Source organism: Microcaecilia unicolor, chromosome 6 (assembly GCF_901765095.1).
Source record: "Microcaecilia unicolor chromosome 6, aMicUni1.1, whole genome shotgun sequence".
NCBI classification, from domain to species: domain Eukaryota; kingdom Metazoa; phylum Chordata; class Amphibia; order Gymnophiona; family Siphonopidae; genus Microcaecilia; species Microcaecilia unicolor.
This window is the reverse complement of record NC_044036.1, coordinates 32,840,025-32,862,640: the sequence shown is the minus strand read 5'-3', so window position 1 is coordinate 32,862,640 and position 22,616 is coordinate 32,840,025. Positions and strand designations below refer to the sequence as shown.

The 22,616-nt window shown below is 44.9% G+C and overlaps 1 protein-coding gene and 1 pseudogene across 1 annotated transcript in view; one reads left to right on the top strand and one right to left on the bottom strand.

Moving 5' to 3' along the window:
* Positions 1-12,058: 12,058 nt before the first annotated feature.
* On the bottom strand, positions 12,059-12,273 carry LOC115473605 (annotated as a pseudogene).
* Positions 12,274-13,110: 837 nt separating this feature from the next.
* The window catches only part of PLPP3 (phospholipid phosphatase 3), a 124,302-nt gene continuing 114,796 nt past the window's right edge, over positions 13,111-22,616 (top strand). The window contains exon 1 of the mRNA XM_030206267.1: positions 13,111-13,682. Coding sequence (XP_030062127.1) covers positions 13,544-13,682 — 139 coding nt within the window. The 5' untranslated portion in view covers positions 13,111-13,543. The remainder of the gene's footprint in view (positions 13,683-22,616) is intronic.

Sequence of the window (22,616 nt, the reverse complement as noted above, 5' to 3'; positions counted from 1 at the left end):
CTTAAATTTTTTTTTTTTTGGGGGGGGGGGGGGGGGGGGGAAGGGGAAGAGCCCTCACCTTTCTACCTATGTAGTCAAAATATAGAAGCTTCTGGTAAGTAAAGGGTATCTCAAATACAGCAGCAGTGTTTATGTCATTTCTTTAGACAGTTAAACCAAAGAGGATCTCAATCCGTGCACATTTCAGTGGCAAATATTTCTGGCAGAAAAGCATGGCTAAGACATCTTGCATATCTTGGTAGAGCTGAAAGGACCTTGCTTGGATTCTAATAGGGATGATATTCAAAATCCATGGGAGGGAGGACACTCATTTTTCACCCAGATTCAGGATGTGGCCCCTGGCTAAAGATGGCTGCCAGGGGCCACAGCTAGCTGGATTAGTTTGAGAGGGGCTTTACAACTGTAGAAACCTCTGAGGGATTGCAAACGGAGGCTCGTGGTGCTTTAGCTCATTAGAGGCTCGCTTGGATTCAGCTAGAAGCGCAAAATAAGCAGACGAAAACTGCCCAGTGCAAACAACAGCATGCAAAAGGTAAGACGTTCTGCAAAACTGGCTACGTCCGTACAAGCAAAACTTCAGAGTAAATAGAGGAATCAAATAAAAATTTTAGCCAGCTAACACAATATACTTACTACACACTAAGCACACAATTCTATAAATGGCACTTAAAATTGTGCGCAAATTTAGGCGTGCACCCAATTTGCATACACAGTTTAATTACTGAACCAATTAGTGCTGACACTTGGGTGCTAATAATCAATTATCAACACTAATTGGCCTTAATTGAAAGTGAGCTGTGCATTTCTAGTCACATGGACCCGAGCAGCTCTGAAAAGGGGCCTGGCCGCGGGCTGATCGGGGTGTTCCTAGAATGAATTCATGCTGTTATAGAATAAGGGGGATCTATGCCTAATTGAGATGCAAGGATTTACACCAGGGTTTATTTGCTGTAAATCTTTGCATCTATAGTTAGGCGCTAAGGGCCAGATTCTAGATAAGGCACCTAAAAATTCCATGTGGAACTAAGCATGTTCTATAAATTTTAGGTGTGGTATATAGAAAACGCTTAGTCGATAACATGGCACCTAAATCTATGCATGCTCATTTATGCCAATAAAAACCTGGTGTAAATCCATGCACATAGATTTAAGCGCACTGACCCGTAGGCTGTAATTACATGCAGAAATTTCGGAACAGCACAGAACGCCCACAAATATGCCCATAAACATGCCCCTTTTAAGCTACATATATCTCACTTTCATCTCCCAAACATTCACTCTTTTACATTCTATAAGTATATTCCATCTGCTTCCCAATATCTGTTAAAGAAACTTTTTCTTTACGGGGATCATCAGAATCTTCATCAGCAATCCCTTACGGGCACAGCGTCCCTCATACTTAGGGCAGCGTGTAACTCCTCATAGATCAACCCAATATTATCCGTTTTTTCTTTTTTTTATTTTCTGTCCTTTAACGCTTCATAATTTTCACTTAGCAATATAAACAAGTACCAGACTGTTTCACTTTTACTTATAAGTAACAAAGTACTTAGCTTTTTAGCAGCGATTTTTGCAAACGAGCCAAACCTCCTCCAACATGGCCAGGTTTCGAAATTCTTCGTCAGGGTAGAGGTTTGCACTTCATCATCTGCTCTACAACTACAACAAAAATGGCCGCCTTTTAAGCTACATGCATTTCTTTGAACTGCATACTTTGTAATTCAGGCGCAGTGCTTTATAGAATGCGCCTAGTGATTTCCATGCATAAACTGTAATTATTGCCCATTATTTATTTATTATTATTATTTGTTGCATTTGTATCCCACAATTTTCCCACCTATTTGCAGGCTCAATGTGGCTTACAATGCTCCGTTATGGCTTTCGCCATTCCAGAGTGAGAAGAATACAAATTGGTGTTACATAGAGAACATAGGAAGAACTTAATAGAGTTAAGCAGTTATGCAAACAAATCTTGGAAGAAATCAGTTTGGAATATAAGGTACAGAAGCGATATGTTACGATTATAATTATTGCTCATTGTGGTATACCTTGTTGAAGAAGTAAGTCTTCAGGGATATACGAAAGTTGGTTGCTGCTCGTTATTGCGTATTAAGTACTGTTAAAAAACACTGATTAACTTGTTCCGCCAATTAAGGTATGTGTGTATCTCCACGTGGAATTTAGGCACCAATCTGGAATGAATTACCAAAACCCATAAAAATAACCCACGACACAGTGAACTTCCGTAAACTATTGAAAACCTATTTATTTAAGAAAGCTTACAATAACAACTCATCCTAAATGCCAACTAACAAAACGCACCTATACAAAATATATTCTTTATGTCTTAATTGTTTAATGCTAAATTACCCTGATTTACAGTTTAATATTCCTAATTGTTCAAGTTAATCTGTCACGAATGAAGTTTAACCTAATACCTTTCAGTTCTTATCATAAGACGAACTTTCCTTCCTGTAACCTAATCCACTCTATCTCCTCTTCCTCAACTATGTATTTCTCCTCTCCGGAACTGGTAATCACCACTTACAGAACTATGTAAGCCACATTGAGCCTGCAAATAGGTGGGAAAATGTGGGTTACAAATGTTATCTCTATATATAAAAGGCACCACCAACGTTCTAAATGAAGCCTCCAGCCGGAAGTGTGAAGGGGGAGAGATATCCGGTTTCCCCATGAGTGTCTGCCCCGCCCTCGCTCTCTCTGTAACACAAACAGTGAAGGAAAACACAGCAAAGCACGAAATCAAATCGCTCTCTCTGTAACAGTGAAGGACTCAGAGGGGGGAGGGGAGAGAGGGCAGAAGCCCTCACTATCTCTGTAACACAAACACAGCACAGCAAGAAACTTAACACTGAAGGACTTGACTCCGAGGGGGAGGGGACAGACAGCACAGGGGAAGGGAGAGAGGGCAGAGGGCAGGGACACACACACTCCCACATGCACACAGAAGAAAACCTTGCTAGCCCCCGTTTCATTTGCATCAGAAACGGGGCTTTTTTTTACTAGTAAATAAATAAATATAGTTAATTCTATTTATGCTGCCAAAATCAGTGCCACAAAACCCTGCACTATGAACCTCGCCTAAAGTTTGGTGCAGTTTATAGAATATGCATAGCGGCCATCCCCACAACTAAAATTTAGGCGCCAGCCATTTCCACCAACTAAAACCCGGTGTAAATGCCCGAGCCTAATTTAGTCGCGGATTGGGCATATTCTATAACAGTGCATGTAATTTTTAGGAATGCCCACACCCCTCCCATGGCCACACACCCTTTTTGAGATCCACGTATTATAATTTATTTGCACCACTTTACAGAATATGCTTAGAAAGTTGCGCGTATAAATTCGAATTAGTACCAATTAATGACGATAGTTGCTTGATAGTGACCAATTATTGGCACTGATTCACTTATTAAGCAATTATGTTGCGAGCGCAAATCAGCTACACATGCTGATTTGCATGTGCACCTTTAGTCACCATTTATAGAATCCGGGGTTAACGTATTCTATAAATGGCGCCTAACTTTCACCGCTGTTTATAGAATAGCGCTTAGCACATTATTTTTTCAGCACCAATTTTTTGGCGCTGTTTATAGAATTTATTCCTAACTGGCTAATTCGGAGTTAATATGGGAGCACTTACCTCCTCCTAAATAGGAGGCGGTAAGTGGTCCTGCATTAACTTTCTGGAGGTACCATGTGCTAATGGGAACATTAATGCATGATCTGTAATAAAAATTAGAGGGAATGTCCCTTCTTGATGCAGCATTAGTTCTGGGCTTGCTGTGTGTTAAAATTCCATGTTATTTATTTATTTATTGCATTTGTATCCCACAATTTCCCACCCTTTGGTAGGTTCAATGTGGCTTACATAGTACAAGAGAGACGATTACAAAATTTCAGTCTTAAATGATTAGTAGTAGTGTAGGATGCGTTTACATAACGATTAAGAATAATAATTAGTAATAATAATAATAAGAAGAAGAAGAATTAGTTTGGATATAGGGCATCTCCCCTCTTCCTTATGTAAAGGCATAGGGTCAGTCTGGTGAAGAGGTATCGCTTGTAGATCTTGTTTTGCTGCCTTATAGCGCGTTAAGCTCAAAACGTAATGCATTTTAGTAAAAGACGCCCCTAGAATACCCAATACCCTTGCAAAAGATCTCTCTTTCCGCTGTGAAAATGCACCAAGCTATGAATGGCTTATGGGATGACTTATGGGAACTTCCACAAGTGTGGTTTCCACAGTAGGCCATAACGGAGGTGAGGTTACCAGCACCCGCCCAGTCATCCCAGGATCTTTGTCATGTTCACATTAAGATGTTCATTGATCTTGATAATCAGATGTCTCAGATCATCTTCACTTTCAGCCAGTAAAATGGTATCATCAGCATAGAGAAGGTTGTCGATGAGTCTTCCACCAATTTCCACACCCTAGGTTTCCTCATACAGTCCTGCTTCTCTGATGATTTGTTCTGCATAAAGACTGAACAAGTAAGGTTTAAGTATGCAGGTCTGTTGTACAACTTTGCGGATTTTAAACCATTCTGTTTCTCTCTTTCTGTTCAAACTGTTGCCTCTTCATCAATGTAGAGTTGTGTATGAAAATCATCAGGTGTTCTGTTATACCCGTGCTTCTTAATGTGGCCTAGAATTTTTAATGATTTAGTCCATCAAAGGCCTTTCTATAGTTAATAAAACACATGTAGATATGCTTTTGATATTCTTTTGTCTTTTCAAGGATTCATCTGACATCCATGATGTTTCTTGCTCCTCACCCTTTCCTAGGGTTACCGTATGTCCAGATTTACCCAGACATGTCCTCTTTTTGAGGATATGTCCGCCGGACAACCAGGCGGGTTTTCCCAATCTGCCTGTTTGTCCGGATTTCTGGACAAACAGGCAGGCTGGTGGGCAGGCCGGCCAGCCAACCAGCCTCCCGTTTGTCCAGAACTCCGGACAAACGGGCAGATTGCTAGCCTCCCCTCCCCTTAGTTACTACTGTCCTGGTGGTCTAGTGACCTCTTCCGCCTTCGGGGCAGGAAAGAGCCCCCTCTTTCCTACCCAGAGCGCTGCCCTGCATGCATCCTTCCTGTTGGTGATCACGGCGCCGATTCAAAATGGCCACCGAGAATTGAAGTGACTTCGCGAGACTTCAACTCTCGATGGCCATTTTGAATCGGCGCCGAGATCACCAACAGGAAGGATGCATGCAGGGCAGCGCTCCGGGCAGGAAAGAGGGGGCTCTTTCATGCCCCGAAGAGGTCACTAGACCACCAGGGCAGTAGTAAGGTAAGGGGAGGGAGACGACGGGGTGTGTGACAGGGGGGAGGGGAAAATGTGAAAGGGAGCGGAATGAGGGCATGAAAGGGGCGGGGTGGGTGTGTGGTGGGGGTGGGGCATGTGTCCTCCTTTTTGGGGGGACAAAATATGGTAACCCTACCCGTTCCTTATTCTTGCTTGAACTTCCGACAGTTCTTCATCCAGATATGGTTGTAGTTTCCACTGAACGATCTTGAGTAGAATCTTGCTGACGTGTGGGATCTGAGTGATCCTATATAATAAAACGAACCTCCAACATTCTGAAGCTGACTGCATGGCTGAGGCATTCCTGCTCTCTGTATCCATCTCCTGAATTGACATCACGTACTTCCGGGTTCGTCACAAGCAGAAGTGACCAACCACACGAGGTTTCTCGGCTTCAGAATGTTGGCGGTGCATTCTATTAAATAGGATTGGTCAGTTCCTTGAAGCACAGCCAGAGCTCAGCGTCCTGCACAGTAACGCTCAGACACCAGAGAGAGAGGGGGGGCATCTCTGTCACACACACACTCTCTCTCACACTATCACATTCACTCTCTATGTGTCACACAGTCACTCACACACTCTCTTGGTCTCATACACTCAGTCTCACAGCGAGTCTGTGTCTCTCACACACACACACTGTGTGAAACACACTCTCTCACAGTCTCTCATACGCACTTGCACACACTCATTCTCACACACACACTCACAGACTCACTCTCTCACACACACACTTGCACATTCACGCTCTCAAACATACACACTCCGAGGAAAACCTTGCTAGCACCCGTTTCATCTGTGTCAGAAATGGGCCTTTTTTACTAGTTGTGCAATAAATTCCACAGTCAGTTGGATCTCCTTTCTTCTAACAACATTTACAGTTTGGATGATTTAGGGGTATACACTGGAAAGTAGAGAGGTTTAAGCAACTATTGTCATGACAGCTATGATGACTTAGCCAGCCAAAGACTCCTAACTAGTGTATGCTGCATGACTTAGCTAGCCAAAGACAAGAAACTGCCTTTGGGCTCAATATTTATACCATTCAGTTTCCCCTACATTTGAGGTCCCTTCCTACTATTACCTCACTCATAAGGAGAGACTTCCCAAACTCTGGAAAGCACAGGGTGCATACAAAGGTCAGGGTACAATAACTAGTAGAAACCATTACAGGTTTCTAACTTCTGATTCTGAACACAGTAGAACCTTCGGGGGCTCTAGACCTACATCCTTTGAAAATGCGGTTTTACTCTTCTGCTTCTTTCCCACAATGCAGTGATCAACAGGCCTCAACTACAGATCAACGAGTAGAAACACTGACACCAGCCTCCTTTGACCGGACTTCACTTGCTTGAGATTGGACCAAAATCAGCTTGTTTGGAAATGTATGCGTATTATTCACATGTGCCACTGCATGACCAGGGCATGGCCCATGGGTGGGCCAGGGCACCTCTACTTAGGAGTCAGGCTCACCTAGCCAGCCGTAATGGCACAAGCCAATGAAAGGACAAGTGGAGGTGGAATCAGCCTCTGCACTGCCTAGTAGAAATGTGCATTGAAAAAAAACAACAAAAAAATTGGCTCATTTTTGTATTTTGGAGTTTTCTCTGAATTTTGAGTGCATGCTTTCATATGTTTGACCTTGTAAATATGCTAAACTTTTAAGGGCTCCTTTTACAAAACTGCACTACTGATTAGAACGTTCTAAATACGAAGAAGCCCATGGGAATAGAACGGACTTCGTCGCATTCAGCGCAATCCTAATCAGTAGTGTAGCTTTGTAAAAGGAGACCTAAGCATGCAAATGAATTGTACACATGTTGATTTGAGGTATACACTTGCACAAGTGATTTGTTCATACACACATTTTTTTAAGGTGCCCAAACAAACCCATTGTAGAGCTTCCAAGCTATCCAGTTCCAGGAGGGAACTTTTAGGCTGGTCCTGGATTTCTGCCAACCTCATCCTGATGCATTATGCGACCTGAGGCACCGATTTCAGTGGGTACAATCAGGAACTGCTTTGGGACGCTAGTTTAAAATCGGGACTGGCAAACAAGTCTCCCTCCTGGAACTGGGTAAATTGACAGTTCTTCTAATGTGTGCCACGAAATACGTATCCTCCCCATTCCCCCTCTACTCATCCTTCTCTTCTCCATCTCCCCTTTATTTTATCCCTCCTTACCCCTTTTCTCCCAAATTATACGATCCTATCCTGTCTACCCTCTCTTATCCTAATCATACATTATCAAGCTCAACTATAATGTTTTGAAATTTCTATTATATGACTTTGTATTTCAATTGACTATGTAAGCCGCATTGTGCCTGCATTATGTGGGAAAGCGCTGGGTACAAATGTGATAAATAAATAAATAAATCCCTACTCTCAAGTGCCCACCAAACTTCTGGTCCAAGCAAAATGTAAGTTCTGGCTATACCAAGGAAGATACCAACCACATTCCTCCTTAACAGTAAAGAAGGGACTTATGAAGAGGTCTGTAAGGGAGGAGAACACGGAAATCATTTTTCTTGAGTTAGCTATCTACCACATCATGCTTCATCTCCCCCCCCCCCCCCCCCAATTGTGTACTGTGGATGCCCAAAGCCTTTATGTAGTTAACAGAGGCCATACTGTACTGGCCAAGTCAGTCTTTCTGATGCATGAATCCCTTCCATGCAATTCCTAATCTAAGAAAGGGTTTGAGCTGAGCCTTTTGTGAATGAGTAAGAAAAAAAAAAAAGCCGAGCATTAGCCATGGCTCATCTAAAGCATTACAAATGAAGACTCGAGGAAGACCTAAAGGCACCTGGGTATCTTCTTTTTAACAAGAATGCCACCAACACAATGAGTTGCTATGGCATAATTGCGAAGCCGTTGGGGAATTTCTTACAGTGAGGCAAAAAAATTGTTTTGTGCTGTGTCACTGTATAACCTCATGCGGTCTATGTAGACTCCTTGTGCTCAAGTGTAGCTAAAATGTTTAGGACGGGAGGAAGACTGTAATCGTTGAAACTATATTTTATGGTGGAGTAACGCTACTATGGACACAAAATAATTGTAGAGTTTCATTATCTTAAGTAATCAAGTAAGGGAAATACAGTACCATGCAAAAAATCCTTTAAATCTGCTTGATAGTAATATTAATCAGGAGAAAATACCTGCTACAATATACACGTCAAATATGCATGTCAAATTTTAAAAGAGGCACTCCCTAGGAGACTTTCACATCCATGTGGTAGGCTTGTTCAGACCGCTAACGGGTGAATTGTTGCACTTCGTTGATAGGGTAGCTTACTCTTGTGATTTAATGTGCAATAGCGTGCAGAAATGTGTTCCGCTCGGAGGAAAGGAAGGTGAGCAGTGGAGTTCCTCAGGGGTCGATGCTGGGGCCTATTCTGTTCAATATATTTGTGAGATATGGGTTGGAAGGAAAGGTGTGCCTTTTTGCGGATGACACGAAAATAGCCAATAGAGTGGATACCCTGGAGGGAGTAGAAACGATGAGAAGGGATCTCCGAACGTTAGAGAATGGTCGAGGGTCTGGCAGTTAAAATTTAATTTACACCCACAGTACTCACACTTCAACTCTATAATTCTATTTCTATTTATTTCTATTTCCACTATCCATGATGTATTGTAAGCCACATTGAGCCTGCAAAGAGGTGGGATAATGTGGGATACAAATGCAATAAATAAATAAATAAAATAAAATTTACATACAAAGTAAAATTTATTCAGTTACATTATGTGGATATGTTCACCAACAGCTCACAAGCGCACAGTACACTCATGTGTATCTAATCATTCTCACCATTCCTTTTAATCAGTGTGTTTTTAACTATTACATACAGAACTCAAAATGTCCTCACATACAGTATTTAATATAATTTTAAGAAGAACCTCAATTTCACACCATACGTTATAAAAACGCATAGCAGTCCATGTCCTCCATGAGTCACTGACAATCGCGTTTTCAAACCAATGATAAAAGTGATGGGAATCACAACGACAACGATGCGGGAGGTAAAACGCTCCTTTCTCCGCTGCATTAGCTACTTCCTGGCAAAATTGTAGCGTTGGGCTAGAGACAGGCTGCTGAGGAAACCACCAATACGTCAGCTCTTAATATGCTCTTAACACATCCTGGTCCTCAATGTGAAGAAATTTTGAGTTCTGTATGTAATAGTTAAAAACACACTGATTAAAAGGAATGGTGAGAATGATTAGATACACATGAGTGTACTGTGCGATTGTGAGCGGTTGATGAACTAGTAGACAAGGAATACTGAGGTCTCTTTGGGATACACGTGAAGTTTGTACATATCCACATAATGTAACTGAATAAATTTTACTCTGTATGTAAATTTGATTATAGAATTGAAGTGTGAGTACTGTGGGTGTAAATTAAGAATATTTGTACTCCAGCAGGTTTATTTACCCCGGAAATTAAATAATTGGTTACAAGTTAAAATTTAACGCCAAGAAGTGTAGAGTGATGCACTTGGGGTGCGGAAACCCGAAAGAGAGATACCGGATAGGAGGGGAGAGATTAGTAAGCTTGACTCAGGAGAGAGACCTTGGGGTGTTGGTGTCGGAGGATCTGAAGGTGAAGAAACAATGCGACAAGGCGACGGCAGTGGCCAGAAGGATGCTAGGCTACGTAGAGAGGGACATAACCAGCAGAAGAAAGGAGGTGTTGATGCCCCTCTACAAGTCGTTGGTGAGGCCCCACTTGGAGTATTGTGTTCAATTTTGGAGGCCGTATCTTGCTAAAGATGTAAAAAGACTGGAAGTGGTGCAAATAAAAGCTAAAAAAAATGGTATGGGATTTGCGTTGCAAACCGTACGAGGAGAGACTTGCTGACCTGAACATGTATACCTTGGAAGAAAGAAGAAACAGGGGAGATATGATACAGATGTTCAAATATTTGAAAGGTATTAATCCGCAAATGAACCTTTTCTGGAGACGGGAAGGTGGTAGAACTAGAGGACATGAATTGAGGTTGAAGTGGGGCAGACTCAGGACTAATGTCAGGAAGTATTTTTTCATGGAGAGGGTGGTGGATATGTGGAATGCCCTCCCGCGGGAGGTGGTGGAGTTGAACACGGTAATGGAATTCAAACACGCGTGGGATAAACACAAAGGAATCCTGTTTAGAAGGAATGGTTCCACGGAATCTTAGCGGAGATTGGGTGGCAACGCCGGTAATTGGGAAACAAAACGGGAGCTGGGCAGACTTCTACGGTCTGTGCCCTGAGAAAGGCAAGGACAAATCAAGCTCGGGTATACATATAAAGTATCACATACCATGTAAAATGAGTTTATCTTGTTGGGCAGACTGGATGGACCGTTCAGGTCTTTATCTGCCATCACTTACTATGTTACTATGTTACTCTTCGGGGTTTTACATGGAATGTTGCTACTAACTGGGATTCCAGAATCTTGTAACTCTTTAGGATTCCAGAATCTTCAGAACTTTTAGTACAAGAACAGTGCTGGGCAGATGTCTAAGGTCTGTGCCCTAAGAATGGCAAGGACAAATGAAACTCGGGTATACATATGAAGTATCTTGTTGGGCAGACTGGATGGACCGTACAGGTCTTTATCTGCCATCACTTACTATATAGTAACATATAGTAACATAGTAGATGACGGCAGAAAAAGACCTGCACAGTCCATCCAATCTGCCCAACAAGACAACTCATGTGTGCTACTTTTGTGTATACCCTACTTTGATTTGTACCTGTGCTCTTCAGGGCACAGACCGTATAAGTCTGCCCAGCACTAGCCCCGCCTCCCAACCACCAGCCCCGCCTCCCAACCACCGGCTCTGGCACAGACCGTATGTCTGCCCAGCGCTATCCCTGCCTCCCAACCTCCAGTCCCACCTCCCACCACTGGCTCTGGCACAGACCGTATAAGTCTGCCCCGCACTATCCCCGCCACTACCGGCTCTGCTATCCAATCTCGGTTAAGCTCCTTCTGAACAGGATTCCTTTATGTTTATCCCACGCATGTTTGAATTCCGTTACCGTTTTCCTCTCCACCACCTCCCGCGGGAGGGCATTCCAAGCATCCACCACTCTCTCCGTGAAGAAATACTTCCTGATATTTTTCTTGGGTCTGCCCCCCTTCAATCTCATTTCATGTCCTCTCATTCTACTGCCTTCGTATCTCCGGTGTGCTATGTTAGTGCAAATAGTGCACCCTTTAAACTTAATCATTCAATACGCCCTTACAAACAAACTGAGCCAGCCCAAAGCTTCAATCATAGCAACATATTTGCAATGATGAGAAAGTAAATCAATCAAAGTACTTAACTTATGAGCCCTGCTTCGATAAACTATCAACGCATAGGGCTCCGATGCTTGAAACGCTTTCAAACCATCAGGACAAAACTGCTCTCCTGTGCGATCAGAGATCCGCCCGACACTGTAGGTTTCAGAAGAATTTTCTTCAGGGGCTTGGGTTAGAGTTGTCCTTACTCGATATTACTGCCAGCCTACATTTCTGATCGCAGGGGAGAGCAGTTTTGTCCTGACGGTTTGAAAGTGTTTCAAGCTGGAGTCTTGCGAGGCCGCCCTTGTAAGTCTCGGCAGCCATTTTAAAGAGCGATGCCCCAAAGAACCCACTAGACTACCAGGGTGGCAGCCTTCAGGTATGTGCTGGGACCCTGTGGCTCGGGGGACAGGGGGAGCAGGGAGGGGGGCTGGAATAGGGGGTGGGGAATGTGGGGAGGATACAGCAAAAAAAAGCTGTATTTGCAAACAAGCCAGCTTGTGCTTACTGATGAAGGGAATAACTTTTCATAGGTAGAGTAGTAATTTGTTATAAATCGTAATCGGTGTGTCATTGGGAGGGGCTGGTTATAGGGACAAGCTAACCCTCTTATATTAAACTGATAAGAACAGATACTACACTTGATCTTAGCCAAAAGGCAGAGATTTTTTTTCTCTCCTGATAAAGGGTTTCTAACACAGACATCATGTTATGGGAATCAGGCGCTCAAGGTTCAGAGTTTCTATCTATTTATTTACTTATTTATAGCATTTTATCCCACATTAAACATGAATTAGATTGGAACCTGGGAGCATTTAAAATCTTTTTTCTTTTTCCTGGAGAGAGTAATGCATTGCCCCCTCCGGCTCTTTCCCTGGGTATAGCCAGCTCTGCAATTTGGGGGGGGGGGGGGGGGGGACACACAGAGGTGCTCTCCCCCCCCAAAAAAAAAAAAATTGCAGAGCTGGCTATACCCTGGGAAAGAGCCTGTTGTTGAAAATTTACCAGCACACCACTGAATTAGTCCCTTTCTCCTCACGCTGCTTCTGCTCCAATCCCCTAACCAAAATTCATTTTGCCTTTTGGGTACGAGTATTTAGAGGTAGTCAAGCACAGGGTTAAGCCATGAGCTGAGGACAGGGCCCCCTTGGCCTATGTATACGGGGAGAGATTTAATGGTTTCACTTCTTGCCACACAACTCTACAGGCCAGGATATGTTAATGATCTTTCAAAGCAGCAGGATTACACCTCCTGCTCTTTTTCAAGCTGATCATGTGCAGTTTACTTTCTGCCACAGGTGGACGCTAGGGACACCCGAGCTCTGCTTTCAGTGGGAATCTAGCTTTTCCAGAGTTTTGGAAAAAAAAAAAAAAATCAATGTGGCGTTAATTATAATATGCATAGGTCATCAGGAAGGGGGCTGTCCCTGGAAATCCTATCAGAGCCCAGGCGAGTTACTTTAAAGGGGTGGAAAAGAGGGTGGTGAACTAAAAGTCCACGAACTTAAGAGTGGATCTAATCCAGGAGCAGCAACTCTCAGCTCGGAGCTTTCAAGGCAGCCGCTGGGTTCACCCTGCCTTTCCCCCAAACCCTCCTCCTCCTCCATTCATTCAGCCCAGCCGCCAATAGGACCCAGATTCTGCACAGCCCTGCCTTTGAAAAGTTGCTCTGCTTTGTGTATGTTGTGTTTCGCCGTTCTCTCTGTCTTTTTTGCTCCCCTCCTTTGCAAGAACGTTTACGGTTTGGACGTTTTAAAACCTATTCGCATTTCGCAGCAAACTTGCGAGCGCGGGCCGGGTTTTCTCCTGCAGGGGAAGAACTTTGGGGTTTCTCGGTGGTGCTTTTATCCCGGCAGAAGCCGCCGTAGAAGAGACAGGGGAAGGCGGCGCGAGCGCCTTTAACTATTGGTGCCGGCTTATTTACAATATTCCTCCAGCATGCAGAGCTACAAGTATGACAAGGCCATGGTCCCGGAGAGCCGAAACGGAGGCAGCTCGGCGTTAAACAACAACAGTGGCAAAAGCAGGAGCAAGAAAGTTGTTCTCATCCTGCTCGATCTCTTCTGTCTGGTCATGGGTGAGTGCAACGTTTGATTCCACTTTTCATCTCGTGCTTAGTTTTTTTTTTTTTTTTCCTGCTTTTTATTAATGCAAACTTTGCACATCACGGAAAATGTTGTGCAAGTTTGCAAAGCCTCTAGCAACTTTCTACTGTTTCGCAAGTCTGAAGAAGTGGCTTTTCGTTTCCAGGGTTTATGCGAGATTATTTGAGCGTCAGCAGCAGGGTTATATATGAAAGAGCAGCAAAACACACTTTTTGCAATAATAATCTGCCTTCTGCAACTTTTTTTTTTTTTACTAGTTAAAATTAAAGTTGCAGCATCTTGCCTTTTCGTGGGTTTTCACTTTCTTAAGGTACTAATTTTAGTCCGTGATTGTATAATTAAAGGACATTTCCGACGGGGATTAAACCATAATTAGTTTATAAAATAGGTAGGAGACGGGCTGTAATTTGGGCATGATCCCTGCTGCTAAGAGACATTGGGGGGGGGGGGGGGGGGGGGGTGGAAAGCACGGGCTGTCTTAATTAAAGCGCTCGATAAGGCAACAGTGAGTGGAGCCGCTGGGAGCATCCTGGTCCCTCCCCTCCCCCTCTGATTCTGTGCAAGCCGGACTTTTTAATCCCCTGCCTGCCAGTGTAAACAGACACTATCTGCTGAAGCTGCTATCTAGCCCCAGCCTTGCGTAAATCAAGCAGGCAGCCCAAGCCAGACACAAGCCTGAGCCGTGTCTTCCCAGCCTGGCATCAGCTCGCCCACTGATACAACGGCTTGATTACCTTTGCGGTGACCTCAACCGTTTGCCTGGCCCTCAAGGAGGCGGATGGTGTGTGTGTGTGCATGAGAAAAGTAAAATAAATAAATATGGGGGGAGGGGGCTATGCTGGTGGTGTGTTTGGGTGAAGCTTTATTTGGTGGCTGAAGCGTAGCTGAGCTGCAGCCGGTAGGTGCAAAAGTTGACAGCTGACGTGACTGCTGCGTTGTAAGCAAAGCCTGTCCCCGGCCACTGATCCGTTGCCCTCTAAAAAGGGAGCTATATAGAAAATTGTTCAGAACAATTCGTTTAAGTGGCTGTTAATTATTTTCTCGTCAGTGCCTAAGAGCGTGTTTATATCACCTGCAAAGTAAACCTAATGTCTTAGCTGATTTGCAAATGAAGACCTTCTGCTTATGTAGAAAGTCAAATGTGCGATGTTAATCGCGTTTGGCTGTATAATCCAGGGGTTAACCGTCGCCCCTCCTGGAGCATCTTTGTCTGCAATGTGTCAAGGTTTCTTTGTGTTACAAATGGACCCTTGCTAATTCGATAGACGCATGGACAATGGCTGCATCTGACTTTAGTGAACGTGACCAATCAGAACCATAGGTGGAGGGGGTAGGTTGCTGTGCACCTGTATTTCATATAAGGGGGGCAGCAATTTCACTCAAGGTGTAATTAAACTCTGGAATTGGTTGCCAGACAATGTAGTAAAAGCAGTCAGCTTAGCGGGGTTTAAAAAAAAGGTTTGCATGGCTTCCTAAAGGAAAAGTCCATAGACTATTATTAAAAAGAACTTAAGTTGGGGGGAAACCCACTACTTATTTCCAGGATAAGCAGCATAAAATGTACTTTTTGGGGATCTTGCCAGGTACTTGTGACCTGGATTGGCCACTGCTGGAAACAGGATGCTGGGTATGATGGACCTTCAGTCTGTCCCAGTATGGCATTACTTGTGAACTTATGTAATACTGCTGCTCAGACAATGGAGCAAAGGATCAGACCTGTGAGCATCCCATCTGCTCCCTCCTCTGCAGCCCACATCTGAGAGGTTATTGTCATTGATTGATCTTTTTAGCCCCAAGCTGAAAGGGCTGCTTTTTGTCATTTATCATGCATTAGCAATAAAAGTAGGGAGGAGTCCATCTCCTTTTACAGGGCAAGATACCTGCTTGACCTTTATCATTCAATATGTGAAAAGATTTTAACCATCTACTGTACAGTAAACATTTCTCCTGATCTAGTGTACTGGAAAAGAGAGAGTGTGATGTGATGTGTGTGTGTTTTCCTAGATGGATGACGATCTTTATTGTAAACAAACTTCCCTGGTCTTACAGTTTCTGCAGCTTGGGAACTGTTACAACAGTAAAAAAAAATTATTTTAGAGAATCCGTACATAGAAATGAAGAGGAGGGTGGGGGAGAGGGAGAGAGATCTGTAACTTAAAAAAAACCCCAAATAATCCAAGTGAAAATCCTTGACTGTTTGCTCCTAGTTTGTAGATGAATAATGAATAATAAGAAATACACTTTTCGTGGTAGCTACATTCACAGCTGGTGCAAGTGTTGGATGCCTTAGGGAAATCTTCAGCCTTATGCCCTCCCTCAGTTTTCAGGTTCTGATCTTGTTGACTCCCCTCTCCAAGATTTTGATAATTAAACGCTAAACTCAATGATGATCATGACCACAATTCTCCAAAAACACATAATTGGCCATCATTACTACTACTACTGTTTAGCATTTCTATAGCGCTACAAGGCGTACGCAGCGCTGCACAAACATAGAAGAAAGACAGTCCCTGCTCAAAGAGCTTACAAACTAGTAGACAAAAAATAAAGCAAACAAATCAATTAATGTGTAGAGGAAAGAGGAGAGGAGGGTAGGTGGAGGCGAGTGGATATAAGTGGTTACGAGTCAAAAGCAATGTCAAAGAGGTGGGCTTTCAGTCTAGATTTAAAGATGGTCAAGGATGGGGCAAGACGTAGGGGCTCAGGAAGTCTAGGGCGCAGCAAGACATGATTTTAAATATGAAACTTTTGTTTTGCGGGTAATAGTAGGCTCCGATGGTTCTTTGTTTATTTGGTCTTCTGGACTGCCTGTTTTGTTTTGACTGCATGCAGCTACTTCTTGCCGCCCCCTCTACAAGCTGCCATCCTAGGTGACTGCCTAGTCTTGCCTAATGATTAGGCCGGTCCTGGCTATAATTGATGCCAAGGGAGGATATTTTTCTCTTGAAGGTATGGTAAAGACAAAACAGAGCATTCTGGTGTGCGGAATGCAGGGCTGATCCAAAGGTGTCACACCCTGCCCCCACAATCCAGCATTGCCCCTTCCCTACTACCTTCCCAGATGTCTAGCACCTCTCCCTTTCCTTCCCTCTGGGTGTCTATCTTCTTTCTCTTACCATTCCCCTCAAAATGTCTAGCACCTCTTCCCCCCCCCCCCCCCCTGCTACTGCCACCTCCACTACCCTGCTACTGCAGAAGCCCAAATATAAAACAGGGAGGGAGATAGCACAAGCAACAGAAAGAGTGGCAGGGAAGCCCTTTAAAAACGGTTGTGAGCAAATAACCCTTTCAGCATCCCAGAGCGCAGTAGCAATGGCTTTTAAAGGGCTTCTGTGCTGCTGTTTTATTGCCTGTGCTGGTGCTGTGCTGCTGCCCCGGTGCCTTTTATTGAATTTTCCCCTCTGTGTAAAGAGGATACAGTTTTCTTAAAACCTGGGCAGTGTTCTTAAAGAGCGTGCATTCTTTAAGAAAAAATATGCTCTCTGTACACACAGCATGTACTCCGTCTTGGCACCCTAGGCAAATGCCTGCTCCACTTAGTGGTAGGGCTAATCCTGGTGGACTGACTGCAAATGGTAGAATTTGATTGCAAATGGATCTCGCCGAAAACACAGAGTACCTGGCTGCATCTGTTATTGGGTTTAGGCTGGTTTGCTTGGCAGCCTAATTGGACATAAAAAAAAGAAAGACAGATTGGACAGGAAGCCATATGTTGATAATGGATGCATTTTGAAAGTATTAATTTACTACTTAAGTGCTTCGAGTCAATTTTGCTTGAAGGAGATAGATACCCTTACCAGCCACAAATGTGGAATCTTTGAATTGAACCTTTAACCGGCTATTTCTATGTATTATAAAAAAAAAATGTATATCCTATCTATCCTGCAATCCTAGGCCGGTCACTGGAGCTGGTGTTAAATTCAAGAAAGGTTTCCGAAAGCTGGTGCCAGACGTTTGGGCACTAAGCATCAATTCTATAACAGCAGGTCCCACTCAGAACTGCCTTTATAGAATACTAGCGTAATTCCCTATCGGCACGCATAATTTAGGGGCCGTTTTACTAAGTCGCGGTAAAAAGGGCCCTGCGCTAGCAGCAGGGGCTGTTTTTGCTTCACGCTCAGGCCCTTTTTACCGCAGTGCGTAAAAAGGCTGAAAAAAGTCATGGCCCTGGGGGGGGGGGAGCCCGGGAGCCCTTTGGAAGGGCTCCCGCACTAACCCGACAGTAACCTGGTGCTGCCCGATCACCGTTAGGTAATCCCCTGCGGAAATTTTTAAAAAAAATATTTCCGCTAGCACCGGAAATGCCGTTCGTTGAGGGTGGAACTACCTCTGGCGCCCGCGTTGGTCAGTAGCTTCAGATTGGCGCATTGTAAGCCCGTGGTGGGCTTTCCACCGCTTATTAAAAGGGCCCCTTTAGGCATGAGCAGTTATGCCAGCTCAAAGGATGGGAGTAAGAGCTTGTGTCCAACTTTAGTTAATTATGTAACTGTGTATATTTTATAGTGTGTGTACAAGTCCTGGGCACACCCCTGGCCCACATATGCCCCTCCCCAGTCCACATCCCCATTGCAGTTACACGCTGTGGATTTTGCGCACATATGACATACAGTACTCACTAAGGAGCCTTTTACAAAGGCACGGAAGGATCTATGCGCATACAGCATGTACCAAATCAGCAATACCACCCAGCTACCGCGTGCCCTGGATGGTAATTCTGAATTTGGCGCATGCAGAAAACACACACGGTAGAAAATATGTTCTATTTTCTACCCTGTAGCGCTTATCCGGTGGTAAACGGCAGTGGGTGCGTACTGCGTGCCTACTGCCTGGGTAGCACGTGAGACCTTATCGCTAAGTCAATGGGTGGCAGTAAGGTCTCAGTCCAAAAATGGATGCGTGCTGGTGTTTTGTTTTGCCGCACGTCCATTTTCTGGTCCCTTAAAAAAAGACCTTTTTTCCAGGACGCAGCAAAAACTGGCCCGGCGTGCACCCAAGAGACACGTTCGTGCTGCCGTAGGCCACTTTTTGCCATGGCTTAGTAAAAGGACCTCCAAGGTCAGTTGTGCGTGTAACCACTAATTGGTGAAAATTAGCACTAATTGAGTACCTAGTGCCAATCATTGCTCGTTAACATCAATTAGCTTGTTATTCTATTGTTGCGCATATAATTGACCTTATTCTGTTACTTGTGCACCCAGCGTGGTACGCTATGCGTAAAGTTTACTGCACAAGTTTATCGAATTTGGGGGTTATGCTCCTGGAGGCACCTCAGCCAACTAGGTTTTCAGAATATCCACAAAAGAATGTTCATGAGAGGGATTTGCACGCAGTTGAGGCAGTGCATGCAAATCTCTCTCATGAATATTCATTTGTGGATATCCTGAAAACCTGACTGGCTGGGGTGCCTCCGGGACCAGGTTTGGGAACCACTGATTTACACCCAAATACTCTGGAGTATCTGCATAGATGTCTAACGTTAGCAGTAATTTAACAATAGACAGTAGGATTCTTCACCTCTAACCCAACTGCTGTGATGTTTAAAAAATTAAGGGGTAGATGCATCAAGCAAACGTAAAAAAATCAGAAACGTTAAAACCTTTACCGAATTTCAAATAACGAAGCATGCTCCAAAAACACAGCCCCAAAAAGTTTGGTGCGGTATTGGAAAGAACGATGCACCAATCCCCGTCGCTAATCGGCTCGTAAAGCATGCGCAAAGCAGCCAAGCGTTATGCTGGCTGCTCTGCGCATGCCAGAAACGTTCAAAACACAGTCAAATCGCAAGCACATGGCTCCCAAATCAAAATAAAAATAAAAAAAGGATCGGGAGGGGGCAAGGGCGCTCATCAGGAGCGTCCTGTACGGACGGCCTTGCCCCCCCCCCCCCCCGCTGCTCCCCACTTTCCGCCGCTCCCCCCACCCCGAAAAAGCAAACTTCTAGAAGCCCCTGCCCCCCTCCCTTCCTCACTACTCTCTCACCTCAGCTCCGCCTCCCGACATCCTCCGTCCGCGCCCCGCCCCCTTTTGGGGTCGTCGCCGCCATTCCCCTCCTCCATCGGGCCCCCCTTCCTCTTACCGGGCCCGTGCAGCGCCTCTCTCCTCTGTCCGAAGGCGCTGCACGGGCAAGAAGAAAGCTGAATCAGCTGATGCCTGCCTTCGCCTAGCTTCGATAGAGCGTCTTTCTCCTCCTGGGCCCGCCCCTGTCTGACGTCAGTAACCTACGTAGGTTACTGACGTCAGACAGGGGCGGGCGCAGCAGGAGAAAGACGCGCCATCGCGAAGGCAGGCATCAGCTGATTCAGCTTTCTTCTTGCCCGTGCAGTGCCTTCGGACAGAGGAGAGAGGCGCTGCACGGGCCCGGTAAGAGGAAGGGGGGCCCGATGGAGGAGGGGAATGGCGGCGACGACCCCAAAAGGGGGCGGGGCACGGACGGAGGATGTCGGGAGGCGGAGCTGAGGTGAGAGAGTAGTGAGGAAGGGAGGGGGGCAGGGGCTTCTAGAAGTTTGCTTTTTCGGGGTGGGGGGAGCGGCGGAAAGTGGGGAGCAGCGGGGGGGGGGGGGGGCAAGGCCGTCCGTACAGGACGCTCCTGATGAGCGCCCTTGCCCCCTCCCGATCCTTTTTTTATTTTTATTTTTTATGTGTTTTCTGAGGTCCTTTGGACCAATCACAGCGCTTTTAGCTCTGCTAATGCGCTGGGATTGGCTCAAAGTTTGTTTATTTTTTCACTTAACACTTTTTCCTGGCACAGAGCTGTCCTAACGAGAGGTCCAGACCTCTCGTTAGTTTTCCTGCCTTTTTCCTGCGTAAAGGCAATCGGAAAAGGTTAGTGCATGTCGTTTCAATGGGGTTTTCACACTAATTGCTCATCTCCATTCCGTTTTCGTTAGCTGCTACTACCGTCGAAAAATAGGCTTTAGTGCATGGAAAGGATCGGAAATTCTTCCTTAAGGGCTCATTTAACGATGAAAAACGTTTAGTGCATCTGGGCCTAAGTCTATGAAGGTGCTCGCAGGAAGTGACAATAAGGGGTCCTTTTAGAGTAGCCTAGTGGTTAGTGCAGTGGACTTTGATCCTGGGGAACTGAGTTCAATTCCCACTGCAGCTCCTTGTGACTCTGGGCAAGTCACTTAACCCTCCATTGCCCCTGGTACAAAATAAGTACCTGAATATATGTAAACCGCTTTGAATGTAGTTGCAAAAACCTGAGAAAGGCGGTATATCACGTCCCAGTTCCCTTTCCCTATTTGTAATTCTACATGGAATGTTGCTACTATTGGAGATTCTAGATGGAATGTTGCTACTATTGAGATTCTGTTGCTACCATTGGAGATTCTACATGGAATGTTACTATTCTACTAGCAACATTCCATGTAGAAGCCTGCCTTTGCAGATCAGCTGCGCAGGCTTCTGTTTCTGTGAGTCTGACGTCCTGCACGAACGTGCAGGACGTCAGACTCACAGAAACAGAAACCTGCGCGGCCGCATTGCTGATCTGCAAGGGCAGGCTTCTACATGGAATGTTGCTAGTGGAGGAGAAGCCTAGTGGTTAGTGCAGTGGACTTTGGTCCTGGGGAACTGGGTTCGATTGCCACTGCAGCTCCTTGTGACTCTGGGCAAGTCACTTAACCCTCCATTGCCTCTGGTACAAAATAAGTACCTAAATATATGTAAACCGCTTTGAATGTAGTTGCAAAAACCTCAGGCAGTATATCAAGTCCCATTTCCCTTTCCCTTTTACAAAGCCTAACTGAAAAATGGCTTGCGGTAGTGTAGGAGCGGGTTTTGGGCGAGTACCAATCCATTTTTTAGCGCGCCTGTAAAAAAAGCCTTTTTTGTTTTTGTTTGTTTTGCTGAAAATGGACGTTAGGCAAAATGAAAATTGCCGCGTGTCCATTTTGGGTCTGAGACCATACCGCCAGCCATTGACCTGGCGGCAAAGACTCACATGGTAACCAGACGATAACGATTTGGCACGTATCCGTTATGCGTGCCCAAAAATAAAATATATTTTTCAGATGCGCATATCGGACGCGCGCCAAAAATGTAATTACCGCAAAGGCTACGCGGCAGTCTGGGGGTAACTCCAATTTGGGCGTGCGTAGACGCTTACGCGGCTTTGTAAAAGGGCCCCTAAATCGTGGAATGCTGAATAATTTTGAAAGTAGAGATTTCTTAAGCTGAACTGACAGCACGGACTTTTTCAGGCTTAACTGACTTCCAAAGGCACATGAATAGCACAAGAGCAGATGATTCTAATGTTCCACACCACTGTCTCTAAAACCATGTATTTTCACTTAGAACAAAGTTTGCTTAAGGCTGTGCCATTCTAATTTCATTTTCATCTCATCTGGTCTGTGTTATAGAAGAGGCATCATTTTCTGTTTATCCTCTCGTGGGAATCTGGGTTGTAGTTTTTTTTTTTTTTTTTTTCCATTTTACATGAATTTATATTCTCTTTTGTCTTGTAAATAATTATTTTTTATGCAAAACATAGAAATGCTAGTAAAAAAGGCCCGTTTCTGTGAGCAATGAAACGGGCGCTAGCAAGGTTTACCTGCAGCAGCGTTGGGAGGGCGCAGGACGGCAGCATGCGTAGGGTGCAGGTGGGTAGTTTATTTTTGGCGGGCGGCAGCTTCGGGGTCCCGGCGGATCAGGTGTTCGGACAGCATTCCTCCCCCTGCATAGCTCGGTGTTTGTCGCTGTACGTCGGGGGGGGGGGGGGGGTGGAGGCCCTGCATAGGCCGCTGTTTCTCGCAGTGTGTCGGGGGGGGGGAGCGTCGGAGGGCGGTGGAACTGACGATTGGCTGAGTGTCATAGCCCCACCCTCCACGTCATCACGTTGTGACGCGAGGGCGGAGCATACACTCATGGGATCTTGCAACTACAAATTTGCATTTAGAATGTTG